General features: G+C 53.9%; 1 protein-coding gene across 11 annotated transcripts in view; it reads left to right on the plus strand.

Annotated features, from left to right (window-relative positions):
• The window catches only part of AKT2 (AKT serine/threonine kinase 2), a 59,229-nt gene that overhangs the window by 29,318 nt on the left and 7,193 nt on the right, over nucleotides 1–22,718 (plus strand). For 9 of the 11 annotated variants that reach the window (XR_010344267.1, XR_010344268.1, XM_012461390.3 and 6 more), the window contains 11 exons: nucleotides 12–140; nucleotides 1,813–1,924; nucleotides 15,201–15,354; nucleotides 15,820–15,951; nucleotides 17,726–17,791; nucleotides 18,820–18,888; nucleotides 19,724–19,846; nucleotides 20,860–20,988; nucleotides 21,105–21,319; nucleotides 21,864–21,951; nucleotides 22,068–22,170. Coding sequence is in view for 9 of the 11 variants with exons in the window: in XM_012461390.3 (XP_012316813.1) it covers nucleotides 12–140; nucleotides 1,813–1,924; nucleotides 15,201–15,354; nucleotides 15,820–15,951; nucleotides 17,726–17,791; nucleotides 18,820–18,888; nucleotides 19,724–19,846; nucleotides 20,860–20,988; nucleotides 21,105–21,319; nucleotides 21,864–21,951; nucleotides 22,068–22,170 (1,320 nt within the window). In the remaining 2 variants the exon portion in view is untranslated. Of the gene's footprint in view, nucleotides 1–11; nucleotides 141–1,812; nucleotides 1,925–3,772; nucleotides 3,936–15,200; nucleotides 15,355–15,819; nucleotides 15,952–17,725; nucleotides 17,792–18,819; nucleotides 18,889–19,723; nucleotides 19,847–20,859; nucleotides 20,989–21,104; nucleotides 21,320–21,839; nucleotides 21,952–22,067; nucleotides 22,171–22,718 lie in introns of those variants that run through there. The other 2 variants (XM_012461401.2, XM_012461402.3) reach the window with 2 other exon arrangements.

Consider the following 22,718-nt stretch of genomic DNA (forward strand, 5'->3'; position numbering starts at 1 on the left):
CCTCATTTCAGGTGAATACATCAAGACCTGGAGGCCACGGTACTTCCTGCTGAAGAGTGACGGCTCCTTCATTGGGTACAAGGAGAGACCCGAGGCCCCTGATCAGACCCTGCCCCCCTTAAACAACTTCTCTGTAGCAGGTGCGTCTTGGGACGAGTAAGCCAGTGTTCTGGTGCTCACAGGATGGCTGGCAGGTCGTGGGGGCTCATGGGACATTGGTTACTGAGCCGTGGGCCTGTCCTGGGCCTGCTTGCCCTTGGATCCGTTTCTGCCCTTCTCCTGCTCTCCCTCCTTGTTAGCTGGCCAGGCGGGGCTGTCCTGAGGGGAGATGCAGAGCGGGAGGGAGGGAGAAGTCAGGACGCTTGCCCACACCCAGCCCCACGCATCACCTCCTGTGGCTCCAGCCTCTGTCGGCCAGGCCTCATGGTCCCAGCTGCTGGCAGGTGCTTTCTGTCCTGCGCTTTGGCAACAGCCGCCATCCTCTGTCCCTCAGACAGAGAGGGGTTACAGCTTCCCACTCAGCCAGTCACAGGAGTGGCCTCGCGTTCTCTGTCCCTCTGTGATACCCAAAGGGATGCCTTCCAGCCGGACCCGGGCAGTGAAGTTTTACAAGCCCCAAGCCCTTGACTGAGCCTTGGAGAATGTGGTCCTGTCTGCACCCCTGCCCTCTTCTGCCTTCTTCCTTCCTTGCTGACCTGATGGGTCACCATTTCCTGTTGTTCTGCCGCCTAAGAACATTACAGAGTCACCCCCATCTCCACTGCCAGTGCCTTAACCCAGACCACTGTCCTCTCCTGTCGTTCTCTGGAACCCAGCCCCCATCCCACGCTGCTCTGCGTGAAGCCTTTTCCTGGTTGCTCTCCACGTGTGCTGGTGACTCCGACACATCTGTTCCCAGCCCCAGGGTCTCACTGGAACTCCCAGCCTGCCCCAGGCTGCTCCTTGGACACGTCTCCCCAGGTGTCCTCTAGGTCCTTCATACCTGCCACGTCCCAACCTCACCTCCAGGCTTCTCCCAGCTTTCTATTCCTGTCTCCATGTCAGAGACGGCAGGCCAGAGGCCTGGGCCTTGTCCTTAACGCCCTCTCCCCATGGCCCGTCTGCCTGCCCTCTCCTCCCCTCTGCTGGGCTCCTCTCTGGTGTGGCCCCCTCCTCCCTGACTGGCTCCCTGCCTCCCTGGCCTCCTGACCTCCAGTCTCACCCTCTACGTGGCAGCCAGAGGGCTCAGTCTGTTTGTGTCCCTTCCCTATCTAAAGCCTTCTGTGGCTCCCTGCTGCCCTCAGGACAAAGTCCAGATTCTTCCCTATGGCCTCCAAAGCCCTGCCCGGCTCGCCGCAGCCCACCTCTCCAGGGTGGTCTCTCACTTGCCCCTCCTCACCTTTGGAGCAGAATTGGCCATCCCCTGAGTATGTCACACCTCCTCTCACCTCTCACCTCTGCTCTTCAAGTACCCTCTAAGTTCCCTTTTCCTTCAGGGCTTAGTTCAGAGAAGCTGCTTCCTCTGGGGAGCCCCCTGCCCCGCCCCCAGGCTGGGTTGGATGCTGCCTCGGAGCTTCTGACACCTCTGGGCTTGTCCCCATCATGGCCCTGTCTACGGAGCCGTCACTCTCTGGTGGGCTCCTCCCCTTCCACACACACATTAGACCCTGAGCCGTGTGAGAGCAGGACCAGGGCTGTCTCAGTCCCTAGAGTGTCCCCAGCACCATCTGGCATGGGGCTGGGCATTTGGGAGGTGGCTCAGGCACTGTGGGCTGCAGGCTGGCAGGGCTGTCCTCTCAGCCCCCTCCTCTCTGTTCCGTCGTCTGCCTGCAGAATGCCAGCTGATGAAGACTGAGAGGCCGAGGCCCAACACCTTCGTCATACGCTGCCTACAGTGGACCACAGTCATTGAGAGGACCTTCCACGTGGATTCTCCAGATGAGAGGTGGGTCTGGGCCTCCGTGTGGCTGCCCTTGAGAGAGACCAAGCCTGGTGTGAGGAGAAGGGGTACATACACAGCTGGAGAGATTTTCCCTGGGACCCTACATAGGGGTTTCGAGTCTGCACTCCTCTTGGTGTGGGGATCTTCTCAGCTGGGGCTGAGAAGAGCTGGAGTTCTTAGTATGAAGATCCCACACTGTCCTCAGACTTGAGGGTACATCGGAATTACAGGCAGAGCTTGTGAACAGTCTAGACCACTGGGTCTCACCTTAAGACCTGTGACTACCTGGAGATCTGCCCAGGGTCAAGGACCTACGTTATTTTTTTTATTTTTATTTTTTTTTGACACAGAGTTTAGCTCTTGTTGCCCACGCTGGAGTGCAATGGCACTATCTCGGCTCACTGCAACCTCTGCCTCCCGGGTTCAAGCAATTCTCCTGCCTCAGCCTCCTGAGTAGCTGGGATTACAGGCATGCACCATCGTACCTGGCTAATTTTTTGTATTTCTAGTAGAAATGGAGTTTCACCATATTAGGCTGGTCTGGGACTCCTGCACACAGATGATCTGCCTGTCTCGGCCTCTGAAAGTGCTGGGATTACTGGCGTGAGCCACCATGCCTGGCTTCCTTTTTTTTTTTATTATTATTATTTTTATTTTATGACGGGGTTTCACCATATTGGTCAGGCTGGTCTCGAACTCCTGACCTCAGGTGATCCGCCTGCCTCAGCCTCCCAAAGTGCTGGGATTACAGGCGTGAGCCACTGCGCCCAGTGCCTGGCTTTCTTTTTGAGATGGAATCTCGCTCTGTTGCCTAGGCTAGAGTGCAGCGGCGTGATCTCAGCTCACTGCAACCTCCACCTCCCAGGTTCAACTGATTGTCCTCCCTCAGCCTCTCAAGTAGCTGGGATTACAGGCATGTGCCACCATGCCCAGCTAATTTTTGTATTTTTAGCAGAGATGGGGTTTTGCCATGTCAGCCAGGTTGGTTGGTCTTGAATTCCTGGCCTCAAGTGATCTGCCTACCTCGGCCACCAAAGTGCCTGAGCCACCTCCCACATGCCCAGCCCCATGCCAGATGGTGCTGGGGATACTCTAGGGACTGAGACAGCCCTAGTCCTGCTCTCACACGGCTCAGGGTCTAGTGTGTGTGTGGAAGGGGAGGAGCCCACCAGAGAGTGATGGCTCCGTAGACAGGGCCATGATGGGGACAAGCCCAGAGGTGTCAGAAGCTCCGAGGCAGCATCCAACCCAGCCTGGGATTACAGGTGTGAGCCACCCTGCCCAGGAGGAGCTACATTCTTAATGAGAATCTCTATTAATAGATTTTGAGGCAGGTGGTCCAGAGAGTCATTTTAAAAAGTTCAATTTAGTAATCAGAAGAGATGATAAAGACTCATCTGTTTCAAAAATGAAACAGTATAAGGAGGTGTCTAGTGGGAGCTTCCCCTCCCTGCCCTTTCTGTTCACCCCCTCACCCCACCCTTCAGTTAATCACTGTTCTTAGGGGCCCTGGAAGAACAGAGGGAGACCTTTGTGCCCTGCTGCCCTTGTTTTTTTTTTCTTTTTATACAAAAGGTAGCATTGTACACGCTCCTGGACTTGCTTTTTCCCTTAGTGTACCTTGCGGAATTTGCCTTGATGTATGGAGAGATGCAGCTGCTTTGTTTCATGTTTTGTTTTTTTCTTTTTGGACAATTGGACATGTGTGTCCCAAGTGTGTTTATTTAGGCATTCTTTATTAGTGATGACTGGGGTTGTTTCCAGCCTTTGGCTCATTATAAGCAATGCTGCGGTGAAATAGCCGTGTCTGTCTCGTTTGATGTGTGCACAGGTAGACCTGTCTGACAACTGTTTAGATGAAGGATTGCTGAGGCACCGGGAAAATGCGTTTGTAGTTTTGCAACGTTTCCATTAGGCGATGCCTGAAAGTGCTCTCGTGGCCTTGTGTTTTCAAACTTTTGGATCTATACCAGTCTGAGCAGTGGAAAATTCAGCGCCTCAGGGTGTTTAACTTGTGAGTTTCTTCTTCTGAATTGTCTATATTGTCTGTATATTTTTCTGTTGGGAGGTTGGTCTTTTTCTTATTTATGTATTAGCTCTTTATATATTAAGGAGCTTAGCCCTTTGTAATCAATGGGAAATGTTCCTTTTCCCCACTTTGTCCTTTTGGACCTCACTTTGAGAAATAGTCTTCTAGCTTTTCCATGGGGTAAGATTTCAGCAGACCCTCTGGAGAGCCCTGAAATAGGAGAAAGAAGAAAATAAATAGGAGAAAAAGCCCTGAAATAGGAGAAAGAAGAAAACTTCCTGCCGTTGGGGAAATGCTCTGTATCTGCACTGTCCAATAGGCACCTATGCCGATTGAGCATTTGAAATTTAGCCACTAAGGAATGGATTTTTTTAGTTTATTTTAATTAATTTAAATCACCACATATGACTCGTGGCTACCTTCTTGGACAGTACAGTTCAGAAGTCTACAATATCATGAGACTTGTTACTACCATCTATACTATAATTACCATTGTGTATCCTCCCAAGGTAAAAAATATACTTGTTCCCCTCTCAAACCAGCTGAGGTGCTACTCAGTTATGGACCAAAACATGAATGGCCAGTAAAAACAGATCAGGACCAGTAGGTGTCTAGGTCCTGGGTGTTGGGCTGGGTTTTGAAGGCTGGATAGGAGTTGGCCACGGAGAGAGCAAGGAGAAAAGTTCAGAAGGGACAGCGTATGCAAAGGCCTAGAGGTGAATAGCTCATGCTTTCCAGGGACCACGGGGGGTTCTGTGTCACCAGAGAATCCAGGGGCCAGGAGTGTTGGAAGAGGGTAATCGGAGGTGCTCAAAGCTGGAGAGCTCAGCCAAGGCCTCGGACTCCAGGTGGAGATCCCCACAGGGCTTGGCAGGCGCTTAATAAATTGGGGTTTGTCCCAGGGTTGTTACACGATGCAGGGGGATGATAAACAGGAGCGGCTGATGCAGCAGTACCTGGCACAGTTCGCAAGCCTGGAACGGGAGCGGGGGGAGCCGGCAAAGTGTTTCAGTAGGCGGGAGAGATGATCTCGTTGCCATTTGCACAAGACAACATGCCCTTTCCTTTACCAAGATTGTGTAAGCTGGAGAGCCCCACCTGCCTTTTCTTCCTGGTACCTGCTGCTGTTGCCAAAGAGAATACTGCCGGAACTACTCTCGGAGACCAGATCCCAGGTTTCTGACCTTAAGTCTGGGTGGATGGAGGGGGTGAGTCAGAAACCCAGCAAGAGGGCGCCCCCTCCACTCTGCTCCTGGCTGACTGATGCTGTCCTCACAGCCCTAGCCCACATAGGCTGATGCCAGCTGGCCTCTCCTAAGCCTGGGGAGGGATGCAGCGGTTGCAGGGCAGGTGGGTGCCACTAGGTGACTGCCTGTTGGTTAGGTGCTGCAGCACCTCCTCACTGGGCTCCTGGTTGCCTCTCCAGCTGGAGAGACCCTCCTCCCTGTCCTCCACTTCACTGCAGATACGTTGTTTCAAACAGAGAAAGGTTGAAAGGATAGTGTAATGAATGGACATCCAGGCGCCCCACTCCTGGTCCCACATTCACCATGTCTGCCTCATCTGGCTGTGTTTTATGCTGAACCTGAACTTGCATTCATACTTTGTGACACTTTACTCCTTACAGCTATGGCAAGCATCTCCTAAGAATAAGGACTTTCTACAGAATCATGATGCTATCATGCCTGAGATAGTTATAAAATAATTTGTTTACTAATACCTTCTTATCCATGCCATACTTGAATTTCTTTGGTTACCTTTTGAAGGATACGCAGCCTCTAGAATGTTGTTTTTCAAACCAAGATTCATGCAACGTACATGTCTCTTTGACCTGTTTTATTTAATCTAGTTCAGTCCTTTGTCTTTTTTCTTCCCTTCCAAAGACATTGATTTTTTTTTTTTTTTTGACAAACCAGGCTAGTTGTCTTGTAGAATGTCACACCTTCTGGGTGTGTCATATTATTGTCTTTTAATGTCATTTACTTTTGTTCCTCATGTCTGTATTTCTTGTAAACTAGAATTTGATCTGGAACAGGGTAGGCAAACTATGGCCCTGCCTTCTATTTTTGTAAATAAAGTTTTATTGGAACATGACCATGTCCAGTTTGTTCATGAATAGTATGGCTGCTTTTGCCTTACTATGGCTGAGTTAAGTAGTTGTGACAAAGACTGGCTTGCAAAACCTAAAACATTTAAGAATTGGCCCCTTAGCTGGGCGCGGTGGCTCACGCCTGTAGTCCCAGCACTTTGGGAGGCCGAGGCGGATGGATCACGAGGTCAAGAGATCGAGACCATCCTGGTCAACATGGTGAAACCCCGTCTCTACTAAAAATACAAAAAATTAGCTGGGCATGGTGGCGCGTGCCTGTAATCCCAGCTACTCAGGAGGCTGAGGCAGGAGAATTGCCCGAACCCAGGAGGCGGAGGTTGCGGTGAGCCGAGATCACACCATTGCACTCCAGCCTGGGTAACAAGAGCGAAACTCCATCTCAAAAAAAAAAAGAATTGGCCCCTTAAAATTTTAATTAAAAATTTTTTAAATTTTAAACTTTTTTAAAAATTGACACAAGTTCTTGCTCTGTTGCCCAGGCTGGCGTGCAGTGGTACAGTCATAGCTCACTGCAGCCTCAAACTCCTGGGCTTAACCCATCCTCATGCCTCAGCATTCCGAGTAGCTGGGACTAGGGTGTTGTACTACCATGCCTAGCTCATTTTTAAATTTTTTTGTAGAGGCAGAATCTTGCTGTGTTGCCCAGGCTGGTCTCAAACTCCTGGTCTCAAGCAATCCTCCCTCTTCCACCTCTCGAAGTGCTGGGATTATAGGCATAACCCCCCACACCCAGCTTTCTGGTCCTTGAAAGAAGAAGTTTGCAGAACCCTGGTCTTGGCAGGCAGGAGTGCTTAATAGTGCATCAGATGAGTATGATCTTTTTTTTCCCTTTCTTTTCTTCCTCAAGTGTTTTACTTGGTATGATCTTTGTTGTTGTTGTGACAGGGTCTCTGTTGCCAGGCCGGAGTGCAGTGGCACAATCACAACTCACTGCAGCCTCAACCTCCCAGGTTTAGGTGACCCTCCCACCTCAGCCTCCTGAGTAGCTAGAACTACAGGTGCCTGCCACCACACCAGGCTTTTTGTACTTTTTGTAGTTATGCGGTTTCACCATGTTACCCAGGCTGGTCTTGAACTCCTGGGCTCAGGTGATCCGCCCATCTTAGCCTCCCAAAGCGCTAAGATCACAGCCATGAGCCACTGCGCCTGGCCTTGTGCCATCTTTTTGCTGTAAATCCTATGTATTTTCTCTGCTTAGAACTCTGAATGGCTTTTACACTCCCACTTAGAGTAAACTTTGAGGTCTGTGCTGTGTCCTGCAGAGTCGTGTATGATCAGCCACTTCTTCAGAAGCGTTTCCTCCCACAAGCACCCTTACTTAGCCACACGTCTCCTTGCTGCTCCTTCAACATGCCCAGCACATCTCTTGCCCCAGGGCCTCGGCGCTTACTGTGGCGTTTGTCTAAGGCCTCTTCCCCGAGATGCCATCACGGCTCTCCCCGACTCCACGAGGTCTCTGCTCTATGCCGCCGCCCCAGCAGATCCTGCCCTGCCTCCCCTCCCTCTGTTGCCCTTCCCCAGCTGTGCTTTGCTTCATAGCCCCTGTCTAATATAAAAGTGGGACATTTATATTTATTTATGTATCTGGCACACAAACGGGTGTTCAGTAAATGTTTGTTGGATGAAGAAAAAACAAATTATCTGAGCTAGATCCTGTTCCGAGTACATATATTAATTTATTTTATCCTCACAAGGGAGGCTGTCTGCATGCAGGAGGGGCCCCAATGCCCTCCAGCTGTACATACCCCGCCAGTTGGTGAGGGTGATGGCTAGGGGAGAGTCCCCACAGTCAGCCGTCACTTCTGAAGTGGTGAGGACAGGTTCGTGCATGAAGGACAGCCCTGCCACCTCCACTTTATCGAGCTTCTCTCGGGGGTGCCCCCAGGGCGGGGCTCCAGGTCCTAGATTCAGGCCAGCTGCTGTGCCCCTTCCTCAGTGTGAAGGTGCTGGCGCGGGGCCTGCCCACGGCAGCCTTCAGCACACGCAGCGCTGGTGCCTTTTACCGCTGTCTCCTCTGCCACCAGCACCTCTTTCCTAGAGGATGCACAGGTCTCCTCTCACTACCCCCAGTCCATAGCCCACGCAGCAGCCACTGACTTAGAACAGAAATCAGAGCCTGTTCCCCCGACTAAAACCGTCAGCAGTTTCCTCTGGTGCTGAGGATAAGCCCCGTATCTCTAACACAGGGGCACGTAGAGCCCCAGTGGTCTGGGCCCGCCCTCCCTCCTGACCTCATCTCCTCCGCTGTCCTCTGTTGGCTCCAGCCACTTGGGCGCCTGTGTGCCTTCCACAGACACCCCCAGCTCGCTCCTGCCCTGGGGCCTTCACCACACAGTTCCCTCTGCCTGGGTTCCTTTCCCGCCCAGTCCTCTGCCTCCTTCCCTCTCTGTTTCATTTGTCAGCTATGTACCAAGGGCCTGCTCTAGGCACTGGGGATGGCCATTGTCCAGGTCCTGGTTTAAATGCCACGTCCTCAGGCCTCCCCTGACTGCCCCCTGAGAAGGGACTTCCCTGTTTGGCCCCCACCTTGGAGCTTCTACACACTTGTCTTCCCCTTCAGGTCAGGAACCCCGATGGGCCTGTTCCCTGCTGCATCCTCAGCACCTCAAACAAGCCTGGCGCACAGAAGCGCTCCACATCTGCAGGCCGGCAGGTGGACTCCCACCACGGCCTTCCTAGACCTCACTGTGCAGGGCACTGCTCAGCACGTGATGTCCAGTGTCTCATTTCACCTGACAGGACCCTCTAGGGCCTCACACACTGAGGCACAGGAAGGACACACGACCTGCCCAGTGTTAACTGCAGGAAGGGGCAGAGCTGGGATCCGCCCCCAGGCCATCCGTCCTGGAGCCTGTCCTCTCGCCCACTGTGAGGTCTCCAGCTGGTGTGGGAGGCAGGCACCGCATTGGGCACCGAGGGCCCCGTAGCTCCCGGCCCAGAGCCTGTGCCCTGCCCAGTGTTGGGGTGAACGTGACTCCCCTATGCCCCTCCCCTGGCCCTGAGCCCAAATGAAGATGAGAAGGTCCTGGAAAATACCTGATGGGAGAGGTGCTCTCCGAGGGAGAAGTGCCTGAGTTGTGTCCCCAGCCTCTGTAGGTGGGGGGACGAGCCTCTCTGTGCTTTGGTCTTACCGTTTTAGCATGAAGTGAATGGCAGTGCCTACTACACAGGGTTGCTGGGAGGGCGACAGGAGTCCTTTCCCATAACACACAGCAGTGCCAGCCTCTGTGAGTGGAAGGTGTTCGTGGGATGCTGTTTAGTGGTGGGGATGGGGGTCCCTCTCTGAAAGGCAGGTGCAGATCATGGCTTCCGAGAAGAATTGTTCCTTCCCTTTGCCCCTGGACTCCCTGGCAGGTGTCCCATGAGCCTTCCCTAGAGAGGGTCCCTGCTTTATCTTCCTGGGCCTTGCATAGCTTTCGGCAGCTTTGCCGAGGCTCGGGGACAGGTGGGTGGTGCCACGGAGGAATGGGCTGTGCACAGGCGAATCCCAGCTCTGCCACGTCCCTGCTGTGTGACCTTCACAGGTGACTCCACCTCTGTGTGCCTCAGTCCCCACAGCAGAAATGCTGGCTCTTGAGAATTGCAGTGCTCTTAAGAATCGAGAGAGGCGGTGTCTGGAGCTGGCCATTCTGTGCTGTTACTTTTCCGGTTGTGGTTTCCCTGGGGGCTCTCCTATAGGGGGTAGAAGATACTTGAGCCGTAGCTTTAGAGGGAGCTCCCCTTTGCCCCAGACCTCATGTTGCAAACCCTTGAGAAGGATCCTGGACAGAGGCCCTTGCTTTTTGTCTGGAATTCCGAGTGCTGCAACCTTGCGACTTTGGTCCAGTTGGAACTGGATTGGAGGGCTTGTGAGGCAGCAGGCAAGCCCAGTTACTCCTGGACAACCTCCTGCATCGCTGTGGTTTCTGGAGCTCTCTGTAGGGCGGGCAGTGGGAGCCAGGGTAGGTGGGGGAGGTTCGCCCCTCCCGGTGTCTTCGGCACCCTCCCCTAGTTGAGTCTGCTTCACCCAGCTACCTGCGCAGTGCTCTGTACCTGCAGCCCACCAACCTCTTAGCCCCAGGCCCTGGCGGAGGGGAGAGCTGGGAGGGCGGCGCTTGTCCAGGTGGCAGAGCCACTTAGAGCCCCAGCTGGGGTGGCTCCAGGGCCTGTGCTCCTGATTCCCATCCGGAGTAGCCTCCCGGAGCTGCTTCAGGGCTGGCGCTGTGGCTGCGCTGTCCTTCACATGTTCGGGTTCTCTCCACAGAAGGACCGTCTGTGTTCTCTCCACCCGCTCTTTGAAAACAAAGATGATATCACACTCTACATCTTAGTCTGCAATCTGCCGTCTTCACATGACAGTCTCTCAGCATCTTTATATATCAGAGACATATTTTTCTTTTTAATATATTCACTGTCTCTCTTAGAAGATCCATGATATTTTTTCCTCCAGTCCACCATCTTTTACTCAGAGTCAGCATTAAACAAATTTAAAATTTGTGAGAGGACAACTATGTCTGATAAAGCGTGTCATGGAAGGCCGGGCACAGTGGCTCATGCCTGTAATCCCAGCACTTTGGGAGGCTGAGGCAGGCGGATCATGAGATCAAAAGATCGAGACCATCCTGGCCAACATAGTGAAACCCTGTCTCTACTAAAAATACAAAATTAGCTGGGCGTGGTGGCACGCACCTGTAGTCCCAGCTACTCAGGAGGCTGAGGCAGGACGATCGCTTGAACCTGAGAGGTGGAGATTGCAGTGAGCCAAGATCACGCCACTGCACTCCAGCCTGGCGACAGAGTGAGTGAGACTCCATCTCAAAAAAAAAAAGTCATGGAATCTGCTCCTGCCCCTCCCCGCTACCCCCGTTTTTTGAAAAACAGGAATATTGGTGCAGGGTTTGAGAATTAGGCTGTTTATTGTTCCAAAGGGGGCATGGGTTAAATCAAGTTGAGTTAATCAAGTTGAGAAATGCTGGCTTGAGACGTTGGGTCAGGGAGTACAGAAGCCAGCACCGCTCTGCCTGGGCACGCAGCAGGGCTCAGTATGTGCTCTGCCCAGGTCTGCACTGGGCCTTGCTGCGCCCTGGCTCTGAGCCCACTTGGACTTCGGCTGCCTCGCTCATTCATTACCCAAGTATCTGCCGAGTAGCCACCATGAGTTCTGGGGGCAGAAGCATGTTCAAAACAGATAGAAATCTTTGCCTCTGTGGGGTGGACATAGATGGGTTATGGGGACCCCAGTCACTGGGTAGGTAGGGAGGGCATCGTGCCAGCACTTGACGCATATGCATCTGTCTTACAAAGCATGGCACGGTATTCTCACATTTGTCTTGCAAAGCATGGTCTCATGTGAGTGTCACCGGTTCAAGAAGGCAGAGCCTCACGTGTACTAACTGGACCTCTGAGCTTAGTTGCTGCTTGGTTCAGCAAGCCACGGGGCTAATGGAGAACTGCCCTACCTGTTGGCTCTGGGAGAGGCCACAGGCCTTTTGTGATTCCAGCTGCCAGGCCTGGAGCAACTGCTGTTTTTCTGGAATTCGGGTTTTTAATCTGTGCCTCAGTTCCTCCTTCGTAATGGGCGGGGGGTGGAGGGTGGTTGATGATAATGAGTAGTTTCCATTTGTTAGTAGAGGCTGTTTCTTTCCCTCAACTCCCAGTTCCCCTCCCTGGAGGCAGGAAGGGCTCCTGGATCACGACTTCTCTTCTGGAGATGTTTGTGTTTATGTGAGTATGTGTGTGCAGAAATTCATTATTTTCTAACTCAGGAGCACAACCTTTCTTTCATTTCCTTTTTTTTTTTTTTTTGAGACAGAGTCTTGCTCTGTCACCCAGGCTGGAGTGCCGGGGTGCAATCTCAGCTCATTGCAACCTCCACCTCTGGGTTTCAAGCAATTCTCCTGCCTCAACCTCCTGAGTAGCTGGGATTACAGGTACCCGCCACCACGCCCAGCTAATTTTTGTATTTTTAGTAGAGACGGGGTTTCACTATGTTGGTCAGGCTGGTATTTAACTCCTGACCTTGTGATCCACCCACCTTGGCCTCCCAACTTTCTTTTCTCTTCTTTTCTTGAGACGGAGTCTCGCTCTGTCACCAGGCTGGAGTACAGTGGCTCATTCACTGCTCACCTCCACCTCCCGGGTTCAAATTTTTCTCCTGCTTCAGCCTCCTGAGTAGCTGGGATTACAGGCTTTCGCCACCACACCAAGCTAATTTTTGTATTTTTAGTAGAGATGGGGTTTCACCATGTTGGCCAGGATGGTCTTGATTTTTTGACCTCGTGATTCACCCACCTCAGCCTCCCAAAGTGCTGGGATTACAGGCGTGAGCCACCGCGCCCGGCCTGTTTTTCACCTTGCTTAATTTTGAAATTTTTTATGGAGGCGGGGTCTTCCTATGTTGTCCAGGCTGGTCTGGAATTCCTGGGCTCTTGCAATCCTCCTGTCTCTGCATCCCAAAATGCAGGGATTACAGGAGTGAGCCACCTCCCTTGGCCCTGCACCTTGCTTTTTCTCAAGAGGTCTCAGGTCATCCCAAGTCAGCATGCAGACCTGCCTGTATTTCCCCCAGCTGCGGAACACCTCATGGCATAGATGCTTCACAGGCATTCCACCTCACAACAGCCTGTGCGTTTAAGCACTGCTGTTATAGTTCACCAAACCGAAGGCGCTGTCATCGGGGAGGCACCGTATTTCATAAAGTGCCAAGAAAAATAGTGCCCAGTTAAATGAAGACAGGCCCCACCGGTGAGACGCATCTGCATTCCAGCAGCGTGAAATGTGGAAAAGGGTGCGTGGTGGGCTGGATGGAAATAGAAGTAACCTTGCGTGATACACAAGGAAAACAGACGGGATAACAGCCCAGCAGGGTGTCCCGGCTTGGATTTTGAAGCCTAGTCCCAGCCACTTGTTCCCTGCTGGCCTGGGGTGGGGGCTATCTTGGAAGATGCGGGAGAAGGGCTGAACTGTTCTTGGCTCCTTTCGAGCTGGCTGCACTCCCTGTGGCTTATTTCAGCGACTGGGGTTTGGGAGGTTGTCTACTTGCACTCTTTGAATTTTCTCATTCTTAGTGAAGATTTTACTTTTCCTGTGGGTCATCTGAACACAGGGGGTTCTAAATGCATTGAGTTGAAAACACCTAATTGCGGTATGGTAAAAAATGGGGGATGTGGACAATTTGGTGTCATTTAGCCTAATATTTTTTTCATTTTGGTCTCTGGTCATTTTCACTTATTAGGTAGAACAGTTTGTAAGTATCCAAAGAAAATTCTTTTCTTTTTTTTTGCTGAGTGCAATGGCATGATCATGGCTCACTGCAGCCTCCACCTCCTGGGCTCAAGCTGTTCTCTCACCTTAGCCCCGTGAGTAGCTGGGACCGTAGGCATGTGCCACCACACCTGGCTAATTTTTTATCTTTGGTCTCTACAAAATGGGCATCCATGTTGCCTAGGCTGGTCTCAAACTTCTGGATGCAAGCCATCCTCCTGCCTCAGCCTCCTGCCTCAGCCTCCCTAGTAGCTGGGATTACAGGTGCCTGCCACCACGCCCAGATAATGTTTTGTGTTTTTAGTAGAGACAGGGTTTCACTATGTTGGCCAGGCTGGTCTCGAACTCCTGACCTCAGGTGATTCACCCGCCTCAGCCTCTCAAAGTGCTGGGATTACAGGCATAAGCAACTGTGCCCGGCTATTTATTTTTGAGACAGAGTCTAGCTCTGTTCCCAGGCTGGAATGCAGTGGCTCGATCTCAGCTCACTGCTATCTCTGCCTCCCAGATTCAAGCGATTCTCCTGCCTCAGCCTCCTGAGTAGCTGAGACTACAGGCGTGCGCCACCACTCCCAGCTAATTTTTGTATATATTTTTTTTAGTAGAGATAGGGTTTCACCATGTTGGTCAGGATGGTCTCGATCTCCTGACTTTGTGATTCACCCGCCTCAGCCTCCCAAAGTGCTGGGATTACAGACGTGAGCCACCATGCCCGGCCCTTTCCCCAAAAGTTCTAAACAATGAGTGACAGAACTAATTTATTGTTCTTTATTTATTTGTTTTGTATTTTTTTCAGACAAGGTCTTGCTCTGTTGCCCGGGTTGGAGTGCAGTGGCGCAATCTCGGCTCACTGCAACCTCTGTCTCCCAGGTTCAAGCCATTCTCCTGCCTCAGCCTCCTGAGTAGCTGGGATTACAGGTGCCCACCACCACTCCCGGCTAATTTTTTGTATTTTTAGTAGAGACGGGGTTTCGCTATGTGGGCCAGGCTGGTCTCAAACTCCTGACGTCATGATCTGCCCGCCTTGGCCTCCCAAAGTGCTGGGATTACAGGCGTGAACCACCGTACCCAGCCTGTTCTTTATTTTTTGATTTTTGTTTTTTAAAAACTTTTTTAAGAGATTGGTCTTGCTTTGTTGCCTAAGCTGGTTTTGAACTCTTGGGCTGAAGCACTGGGTCCACCTCAGCCTCCCAAAATGCTGGGATTACAGGTGTGGGCCACAGTGCTTGGCCTTTAATTGACTTTTCTTAAACCAGGCTCCCTTCTGCTGGGACCTGCTTCCTGTCCACCACCTTCTCTCCTGTACACCCCTGGGCTGCCGGGACCTCTGTCCCTGCCATGCAGACTCCATGCTCCCAGCGGAGTGTCCCCTCCAGGGAGTCCTGTAGGCCAGCTCTTGCCTTTTAATGTCTTCAGCGGCTTCGGCTAATGAATGCTGCTTCTTACTCTTGGTTTTCCTTTACAGAACATTGGTAACTTATAAACTTGAGCTTGTTAGTTGTTCCAAAGAATTCACAGGAGCACTGTCTCTCCCTTGTTCAAGGCTCAGCGTGGTGGCTCATTTTCAAGGGGCTGTGAAAAGAGAGGGCCATTCCTCTTTGATCATTTCCCTGCTGCCTGCCTTCAAGTGGTCTGCAGGCCAAGTCACTTGAGGGAAATTGGTGATCTCTCTTTGTATCCCACGCTTACCCTCTCCTCACCATCATAGCCAGGGGTCTGTGAAATTTCACTCAGGTCCCTTCAGTGCTCTCTGGCTCATATGGATCTTGCCCAGATTCCCATGGGTATATGGTCATTTGCTCACCTGTTACAGGGGGTGGCTGGGAGGTGGCACTCAGCCCTTCGACTCCGAGGCCCAGGACTCCTGACTCCTGGGACTCACGTGTGTCCCTGCACAGGGAGGAGTGGATGCGGGCCATCCAGATGGTCGCCAACAGCCTCAAGCAGCGGGCCCTGGGCGAGGACCCCATGGACTACAAGTGTGGCTCCCCCAGTGACTCCTCTGTGGCCGAGGAGATGGAAGTGGCGGTCAGCAAGGCACGGGCCAAAGTGGTGAGTGCTGGGAGCAGGGGTGGGGCTGCCAGCCTGCGATGCCCCCACCCCAGTGTTGGCCCTCATCACCTTGGTTTCCATACAGTTGAGGGGGCTCAGCTGTGAGATGACAGGCCTGCCCTGCAGGGTGGGGTGATTTCAGGTGGCAGGTGCCCCAGGGGCTGCTCCATGCCCATGGAGGAGGGAGCAACCCTGGGTGGACCCATTGCAGCTTTGTCCTGAGAGGAGGTGAAGACCTGGCTACCCCCACGTCAGAGCCCAGTCCTCCCAAGGCCCTGTCCCTGGGAGAGGCTGGTCTGAAGGCCACTTCGGAACACACAGTCGCTGCCCAGAGCCTCCCTTCCTGCTCCAGCCTAAGCCGTTTGGCAACAGTGTCTTTTAGTTTTCCTCTTTCTTTTGTTAAAATTTCCTCCCACGGGCCATGAGCCAGGCATTGACTGCCCCCACTCTCCCTGTCCCTGGCAGACCATGAATGACTTCGACTATCTCAAACTCCTTGGCAAGGGAACCTTTGGCAAAGTCATCCTGGTGCGGGAGAAGGCCACTGGCCGCTACTACGCCATGAAGATCCTGCGGAAGGAAGTCATCATTGCCAAGGTGCGTGCCCCGGGACTGCGCTTGCCGGCCTCTGTGGGGGCTGCGGTCTGGAGCCTGACCCTGAAGCATGGATGCTTACCCACGCTGTCTGCTGCCATGGGCGGGGCTTATTTCCCCCACAAATTCCATCCTCACTGGACTCCATCCTCTGAGTCCCCACCTCCACCCTCTGGTAGGGGCTGGGGGTGACTGTAGAGAGAGAGCCTTGGGGCCTCACCCAGCAGGTACTATCCGGGAGGCTGGGGCCTCTTGGGAAGGCTGCGAGGACGTCCCTCTGGGGAGGCCGGGGCTCTGCTCAGGGTGTCTCAGCTGGAAGCCGGGCCAGGAATGGAATTCTGTTTTTTCCCTTATTTGAAGTTTTTGTGATGGAAGATTCCAAACATATTCAGAAATTTAAAAAGAAAATCAATATAGCGGACCGCCATGTAGCCATTGTCCAGTTTCGCCGGTTGTCAGCATGTAGCCAGCCTTGTTTCCTTAGCTCCGCCTGCCCTTGTTGCTCTGGAATACTTGAAGGCCTGTGCTAGACATCACATCACTCCACTCATACGTACTCGGATACGTGTCTCAACAGATGAAGACTGTGAAGAATATAATCATGAGGTGTTGCCATCAGAGCCCACAGAATGAACCGTTCATTCCTGATGCGATGATTGGGCCTAAGGCGGCATTCCGCAGCCTCAGTGCTGTTGACATTTTGGGAGATTGTTCTGTGCTGCGGGGGCAGCCCTGTGCATTGTAGGGTTTTAGCAGCACCCCTGGCTTCTACCCGCTAAAGCCAATAGTAGCTCCTCAAGTTGTAACAATCAAAAATGACGTTTGGGCCAGGTGCTGTGGCTCACGGCTAAAATCCCAGCACTTTAGAAGGCTGAGGTGGGAGGATTGCTTGAGCCCAGGAGTTCAAGACCAGCCTGGGCAACAAAATGAGACCCTACCTCTGTGCTGCTCAGGAGGCTGAAGTGGGAGGATCACTTTAGTCCCAGAGGTTGAGGCTGTAGTGACCCATGTTTATGCCACTGCACTCCAGCCTGGGTGACAGAGCCAGACCCCCAACTAAAAAAGAAAAAGAAAAGACTGTAGACCTTCTCAGGTGTCCCCTGGGGATACACTTGCCCCATAGCCCGTGTCGAAGTTGCTGCAGGTGGCTCCAGATTTTTGGAACCTCTCCTGGTGGTTCTCCTGTACAGTTAGGTACCAAACTCGAACCTGAATCAGAGTCACCCAGAGGGCTTGTGAGACAGTTCTTGGCCCACCCCAAGTTTCTGACTCTGTGGGCCTCTGGGTAGGTCCCAGGAATTTGCATTGCTGCCAGTTCCCAGGCGGTGCTGATGTGGCCAGTGTGGCCAGTGTGGGGGACCGCACCCTGAGAAGCGCTGCTCTGCCATGTAGAGCTTCATTAGGTTCAGTTCCTTCTTTGGGCAAGAATGCTTTCTAGGTGGGGCTTCCCACAGCCTGTGGCGGCACCTCGGGGCTCTCATGATGTCTGTCTCTCCTGCAGGGGTGTCACAGGTGTCTTGCGCCTAGCAGCCTGGCCTCATTGTGACATTCCTGTTGACTTTTCACTTGTGGCTTTGAGAGCCGCTAATGATCCTCGTCTGGGTCTGTTCTTTGCTGAGGGCTTGCGGGCACTCACGTTCCACTTCTATCATTGTTTCTGCGTTTATGGCTGGGAGTGGAATTGTATCTCACAAGGCCTTGATCCCATTCCTCAGGTCGGGGTGGGGGGGCAGGCATGGTGTTGCCCACCAGCCCCTCACCCGCAGTCTGTCTGCAGGATGAAGTCGCTCACACGGTCACCGAGAGCCGGGTCCTCCAGAACACCAGGCACCCGTTCCTCACTGTGAGTTGCACTCCCCTTCCCAGGCAGTGTGAGGCCAGCCTGGACAAAGCTCAGGGAAAGAGCCCAAATCTTCTGCTACAAAGCTCAGCCTTGGGGTAGGCCGGGCAGGCAGGGCAAGGTGTTGCTGCGCCCCCTGCCCCAGTCATCCGAACCAAGACGTGGCGGGGGTGAGCAGGCTCGGGGAGTGGGAGGGTGACAGCTTCTTCATAGATGGAGGCTTCATGTAAGCACTTGAACCAGCTAAAGATACCACGTTATATGATGGCTGCTGTCTATGAGTTAAGAGCACTTGGCCCAGCAGGTCAGAGTGGGTATATTATTTTTTTGTTTGTGTTTTCAGATATGCTCATAGAAGCAGATGTGTTAGCATTGTGTTGTCTGTCAGCTTGGACTGAGTAGATTCCTATTGGGCCTGCAGTCTCCATCAAGGCCAGTGGCCACCAGTTAAATGGACTAGACTGAGGATGGCTTATGTGTCATTTCTTTATCTCAGTTGTTGTCCAGGTATCCTATTAAGCCACAGTACTTTTTCAGATAAAGTCTTACGAGGTTCCTCCATGTAGAAAACAGAGGAGTTGAGTTGTCATGAGCTGAGGGACCCCTGGGGGGTCTCTGAAGAGCTCTCCGTAGTCCTCCTTAGTGCAGACAGAACTACTGCTTGTTGGCTGACAGCCTGTCCATCCTGTCATTGAAGTTGGCTCCCAAGCCATTGCCACTCCCAGCCACAGCAGACATCACTTGTGTGTGGAAGTTGAACACATTTTACTGTAAAAACAAGAGCTCTGGTTGCTCAGAACAGCTCTAGTTTCTCCCCTGGCTGTGCCTGATGGAGTCAGAGGACAAGGTGGTTCTGCGTGTAACCCTTTCCTACCTGCAGAGCCACGCCTTCACTTAACGCCCCAAAAGGTACAGCCGGGATGTGAACCCCATCTGGCTGACTCCTGCAGGCCCCAGCCAGGGCAGGGTGTGTACAGAATAAGCAGGGCCCTCCCGCTCCCACCTCCGAGCCTGCTGCCTTCATCCCCCAGGCGCTGAAGTACGCCTTCCAGACCCACGACCGCCTGTGCTTCGTGATGGAGTACGCCAACGGAGGCGAGGTGAGCCGAGGCTGCCCCGGCCTCGTCTTCTGGGGCCTCCTTCCCTAGGGTGGGGCGGGATGGAGAGGAGCTGTGGGTGAGATGGAGGGGTGGAGGGAAATTTCCTGAATGTCATCTTGTGCCCCCTCCCTTGAGGCAGGTGGCATCATCTTCATTTGCGGGGTGGGGCGGTTACTGAGGCTCAGAGAGGTTCAGTGACTCACCCAAGTTCACACAGTTAGTGAGTGGATGGGTCAGGGGCCAAACCAGTCTGGAGAGGTGTGAAGAGGGCTGCAGGGTAGCTGGCCAACAGCACTGGGAAGGATGGTCTCAAAGGCCCCAGAGAAAGCCCCCAAGGGTCAAAGCCTACCAGCCCTCTGTTCCATGTCCTCCCGAAGGGGATTTACGCAGCCGCGCCACTCCCTATCACAAGGTCACCTCACTCTGTCACCCACTCCTTGCCTCGAGCCTTCTCCGTGCAGCGTATGTCACGCCTGCATTGGGATAGGTGGTTTGCTTACCCATCTGATCTGGGCTTGCCCATGGCCTGTTGTCACTTGGTCATGACGTGCACTTCTCTTTGCCTCCGTGCCGGCCTCCCTCCTCTGCTGCCTCTGGCTGTCCCTCCCATACCCTCTCGTGGGTGCCTCCTGGCAGACCCTAGCCCTTCACACCTAGCTCCGTGTCACTCGTGAGCTGCTTCTGCTCTGTGCCTTGCTTGGTCTCTCTGGCTGTCACTTGCTGGTTCACGATGCAGGTGTCACTGCATCACTGGGCTAGGGCAGGGGGCTGGGAAACTGAGGGCAAGTGAGCGGGCGGGGGCCTGACCTCCTCTCCCCACGCCGTCCTCCCGCAGCTGTTCTTCCACCTGTCCCGGGAGCGTGTCTTCACAGAGGAGCGGGCCCGGTTTTACGGTGCAGAGATCGTCTCGGCTCTTGAGTACCTGCACTCTCGGGACGTGGTGTACCGCGACATCAAGGTTAGTGGCAGCGTGTGCACCAGGCTGGCCTGTGGCATGCACACGGGGCTCACACCAGGGAGGTGGGGCCAAGGCCTTCTGCCCTCATTCGCCAAGCTCTTGCCACCAAGGTCCAGGGTAGTGGTTCAATAGCAAGTGGCCCCAAGGTAGGGACCTTTCCAAGTCTCCATGAGCACTCCTAGGCTGCTAGTGGGGTGTGAACTGGCACAGTCCCTACTTTACTTTTATTTATTTATCTGAGAAGGAGTCTCCCTCTGTTGAGTGCAGTGGTGTGATCTCAGCTCACTGCAACCTCCGCCTCCTGGGTTCAAGGGATTGTCCTGCCTCAGCCTCCTGAGTAGCTGGGATTAAAGGCACACCCTACCACACCCAGCTAATTTTGTATTTTTAATAGAGACAGGGTTTCTCCATGTTGGTCAGGCTGGTCTCAAACTCCTGACCTCAGGTGATCCACCTGCCTCTGCCTCCCAAAGTGCTGGGATTACAGGCATGAGCCACTGCACCCAGCCTTTTTTTTTTTTTTTTTTTTTTAACATAAAATAGAGATGAGATCTTGCTGTGTTGCCCAGGCTGGTCTCAGACTTCTGGACTCAAGCAATTCTGCTTCCTAAGCCCCCACAAAGTGCTGGGATTACAGATGTTAGCCACTTTGTCTGGCTTCATATTTCATAATTAAAAGACAAAAAGTCTAGAAAGAGAAGAAAGCTAGTGCCCACCCCCATGTTCGAACTTAAGACCCTGCAGCTCTCGGTGGGGCAGTGGGTGGACAGGGCCTGGCTCCCAGTTCTCCCTGCCCAGCTCTTCCCAAGTACCTTGAGGGTGGGCCAGAGGGTGGAGCAGGTTGGGTCTGGCCTCTCTCTGAGCCTCAGAGGTTGAGGCTGTGTGTGCTGGGCCCAGCCTGGTCTGAGAGAGTTGACATCCAGGACCCCCTGGCATCTTCCCCTGGAAGGAAAGGCTGGGGCAGCAGGAAGCCCTGGGAGCACGTGCCTGAGATACGTTGACTTTTCCAACAGCTGGAAAACCTCATGCTGGACAAAGACGGCCACATCAAGATCACTGACTTTGGCCTCTGCAAAGAAGGCATCAGTGACGGGGCCACCATGAAAACCTTCTGTGGGACTCCGGAGTACCTGGCGCCTGAGGTGTCTGGGGTTAGGGGTGTGGGAACATGTGAGGCCAAGGGTAGGGAAATCCCAGACCTGTGTGTTTCCAGCCTCAGGGCCACGGGCCCAGCCCCTCATTTCCCCTCTGTCCTCAGGTGCTGGAGGACAATGACTATGGCCGGGCAGTGGACTGGTGGGGGCTGGGCGTGGTCATGTACGAGATGATGTGTGGCCGCCTGCCCTTCTACAACCAGGACCACGAGCGCCTCTTCGAGCTCATCCTCATGGAGGAGATCCGCTTCCCGCGCACACTCAGCCCCGAGGCCAAGTCCCTGCTTGCCGGGCTGCTTAAGAAGGACCCCAAACAGAGGTGAGGGCTGGCGTCGGCCCTGCCCAGCCCGGCCTGGCCCGGCCCCAGCTGCTGTCACTGTCCCTGCAGCCTGGAGGGGGCCATGTCCACAAAGGCACTCGCTTGTGATGTCGCTGTCGTCCCCGCACAGCCCCTGAAAATGTGCGCACTGGCCCTTAGGGAGAGCTCCCCCAGGGCGGGCAGGCCATCCGCCACACTGCCTTGGTTTATGGGGACATTGAGGAACAGGGCAACCCTGGTCCTGGCTGGGCCACCAAGCTGTATGTGGCAGAGCCAGAATGGACCCAAGCCTGCCCTACTAACTCCCTTTCTGGACTCAGGGTGAGGCCAGGCTGTGAGGCCACATGGGTCCAGGCTGCCAACTCCCTGGCTCTGACCCTGGGCATGTGAGCTCCCTCCCTGAGCCTTGGTTTCCTCCTCTGTGAAGTGGTTTGTGGTCAAGACAGAATCATTAAAGGCCATGCAGGGCCTGCCTGCACCGAAAGCCCGTCTCCCTGAACCCAGCTGCTCTGGGAGGCAGGTGCTGACAGCCATCTCTGCCCAGGCTTGGTGGGGGGCCCAGCGACGCCCAGGAGGTCATGGAGCACAGGTTCTTCCTCAGCATCAACTGGCAGGACGTGGTCCAGAAGAAGGTGAGTCCCCACTGCCGGCCCCAGCAGGACCCTCAGGGGCCTGGCCCACCCGTGGTGACATTGGTCGAGGCCTCCTGGCGTCAGGGTCCCTGAGCCTGGGCTCCTCTCCTCCGTAGCTCCTGCCACCCTTCAAACCTCAGGTCACGTCTGAGGTCGACACACGGTACTTCGACGATGAATTCACCGCCCAGTCCATCACAATCACACCCCCCGACCGCTGTGAGTGCATGGGGCACCCTGCCGCAGTATGCCTGGCCCAGTGGTGGAGGGATGGGGTCTGCTTTTAACCCACCTGAGGAGGGCTGTTGAAGGCCGCCTCTTCATGTCGGGGCAGTTTCCTTAAGGCCTGTTCTCAGGCCCTTTTACTGTTGGTCCTCTTTGGACCTGGTGAAGTCACCAGGAGCCATTGGCTACAGCAGATTCTGGAGCTCAGTGGGATCCAGAGCAGGAGACAGCCTGGTGCGTGAGGCTGGCTGAGTTCACTGCTTTACAGTTGTGTGAGTTCTTACTCTGAACCCAGCCCAGGGCTGGGCTATGCTGGGGACACAGCACTGATGGAGCCAGCCCTGGGCCCTGCCCTGGAAAGCTCCCGGCCAGGTAGAGTGATGGCCTGGAGTGGTTGGGGCTAGGCTGTGGGAGCCAGGGACTGGGGAAGCTCAGAGGAAATATCTGACCTGGCCTGCAGGTAGGGAGGGCTTTCTGGAAGAGGAAGCAAACACGTCAGCTGGCAGGAATGGCATGTAGGATGCCAGCAATGGGAGAAGTGT

This window comes from Aotus nancymaae, unplaced genomic scaffold, assembly GCF_030222135.1.
Source record: "Aotus nancymaae isolate 86718 unplaced genomic scaffold, 86718_ANA_hifiasm-v0.15.2.pri h1tg000028l, whole genome shotgun sequence".
Taxonomy (NCBI): Eukaryota; Metazoa; Chordata; class Mammalia; order Primates; family Aotidae; genus Aotus; species Aotus nancymaae.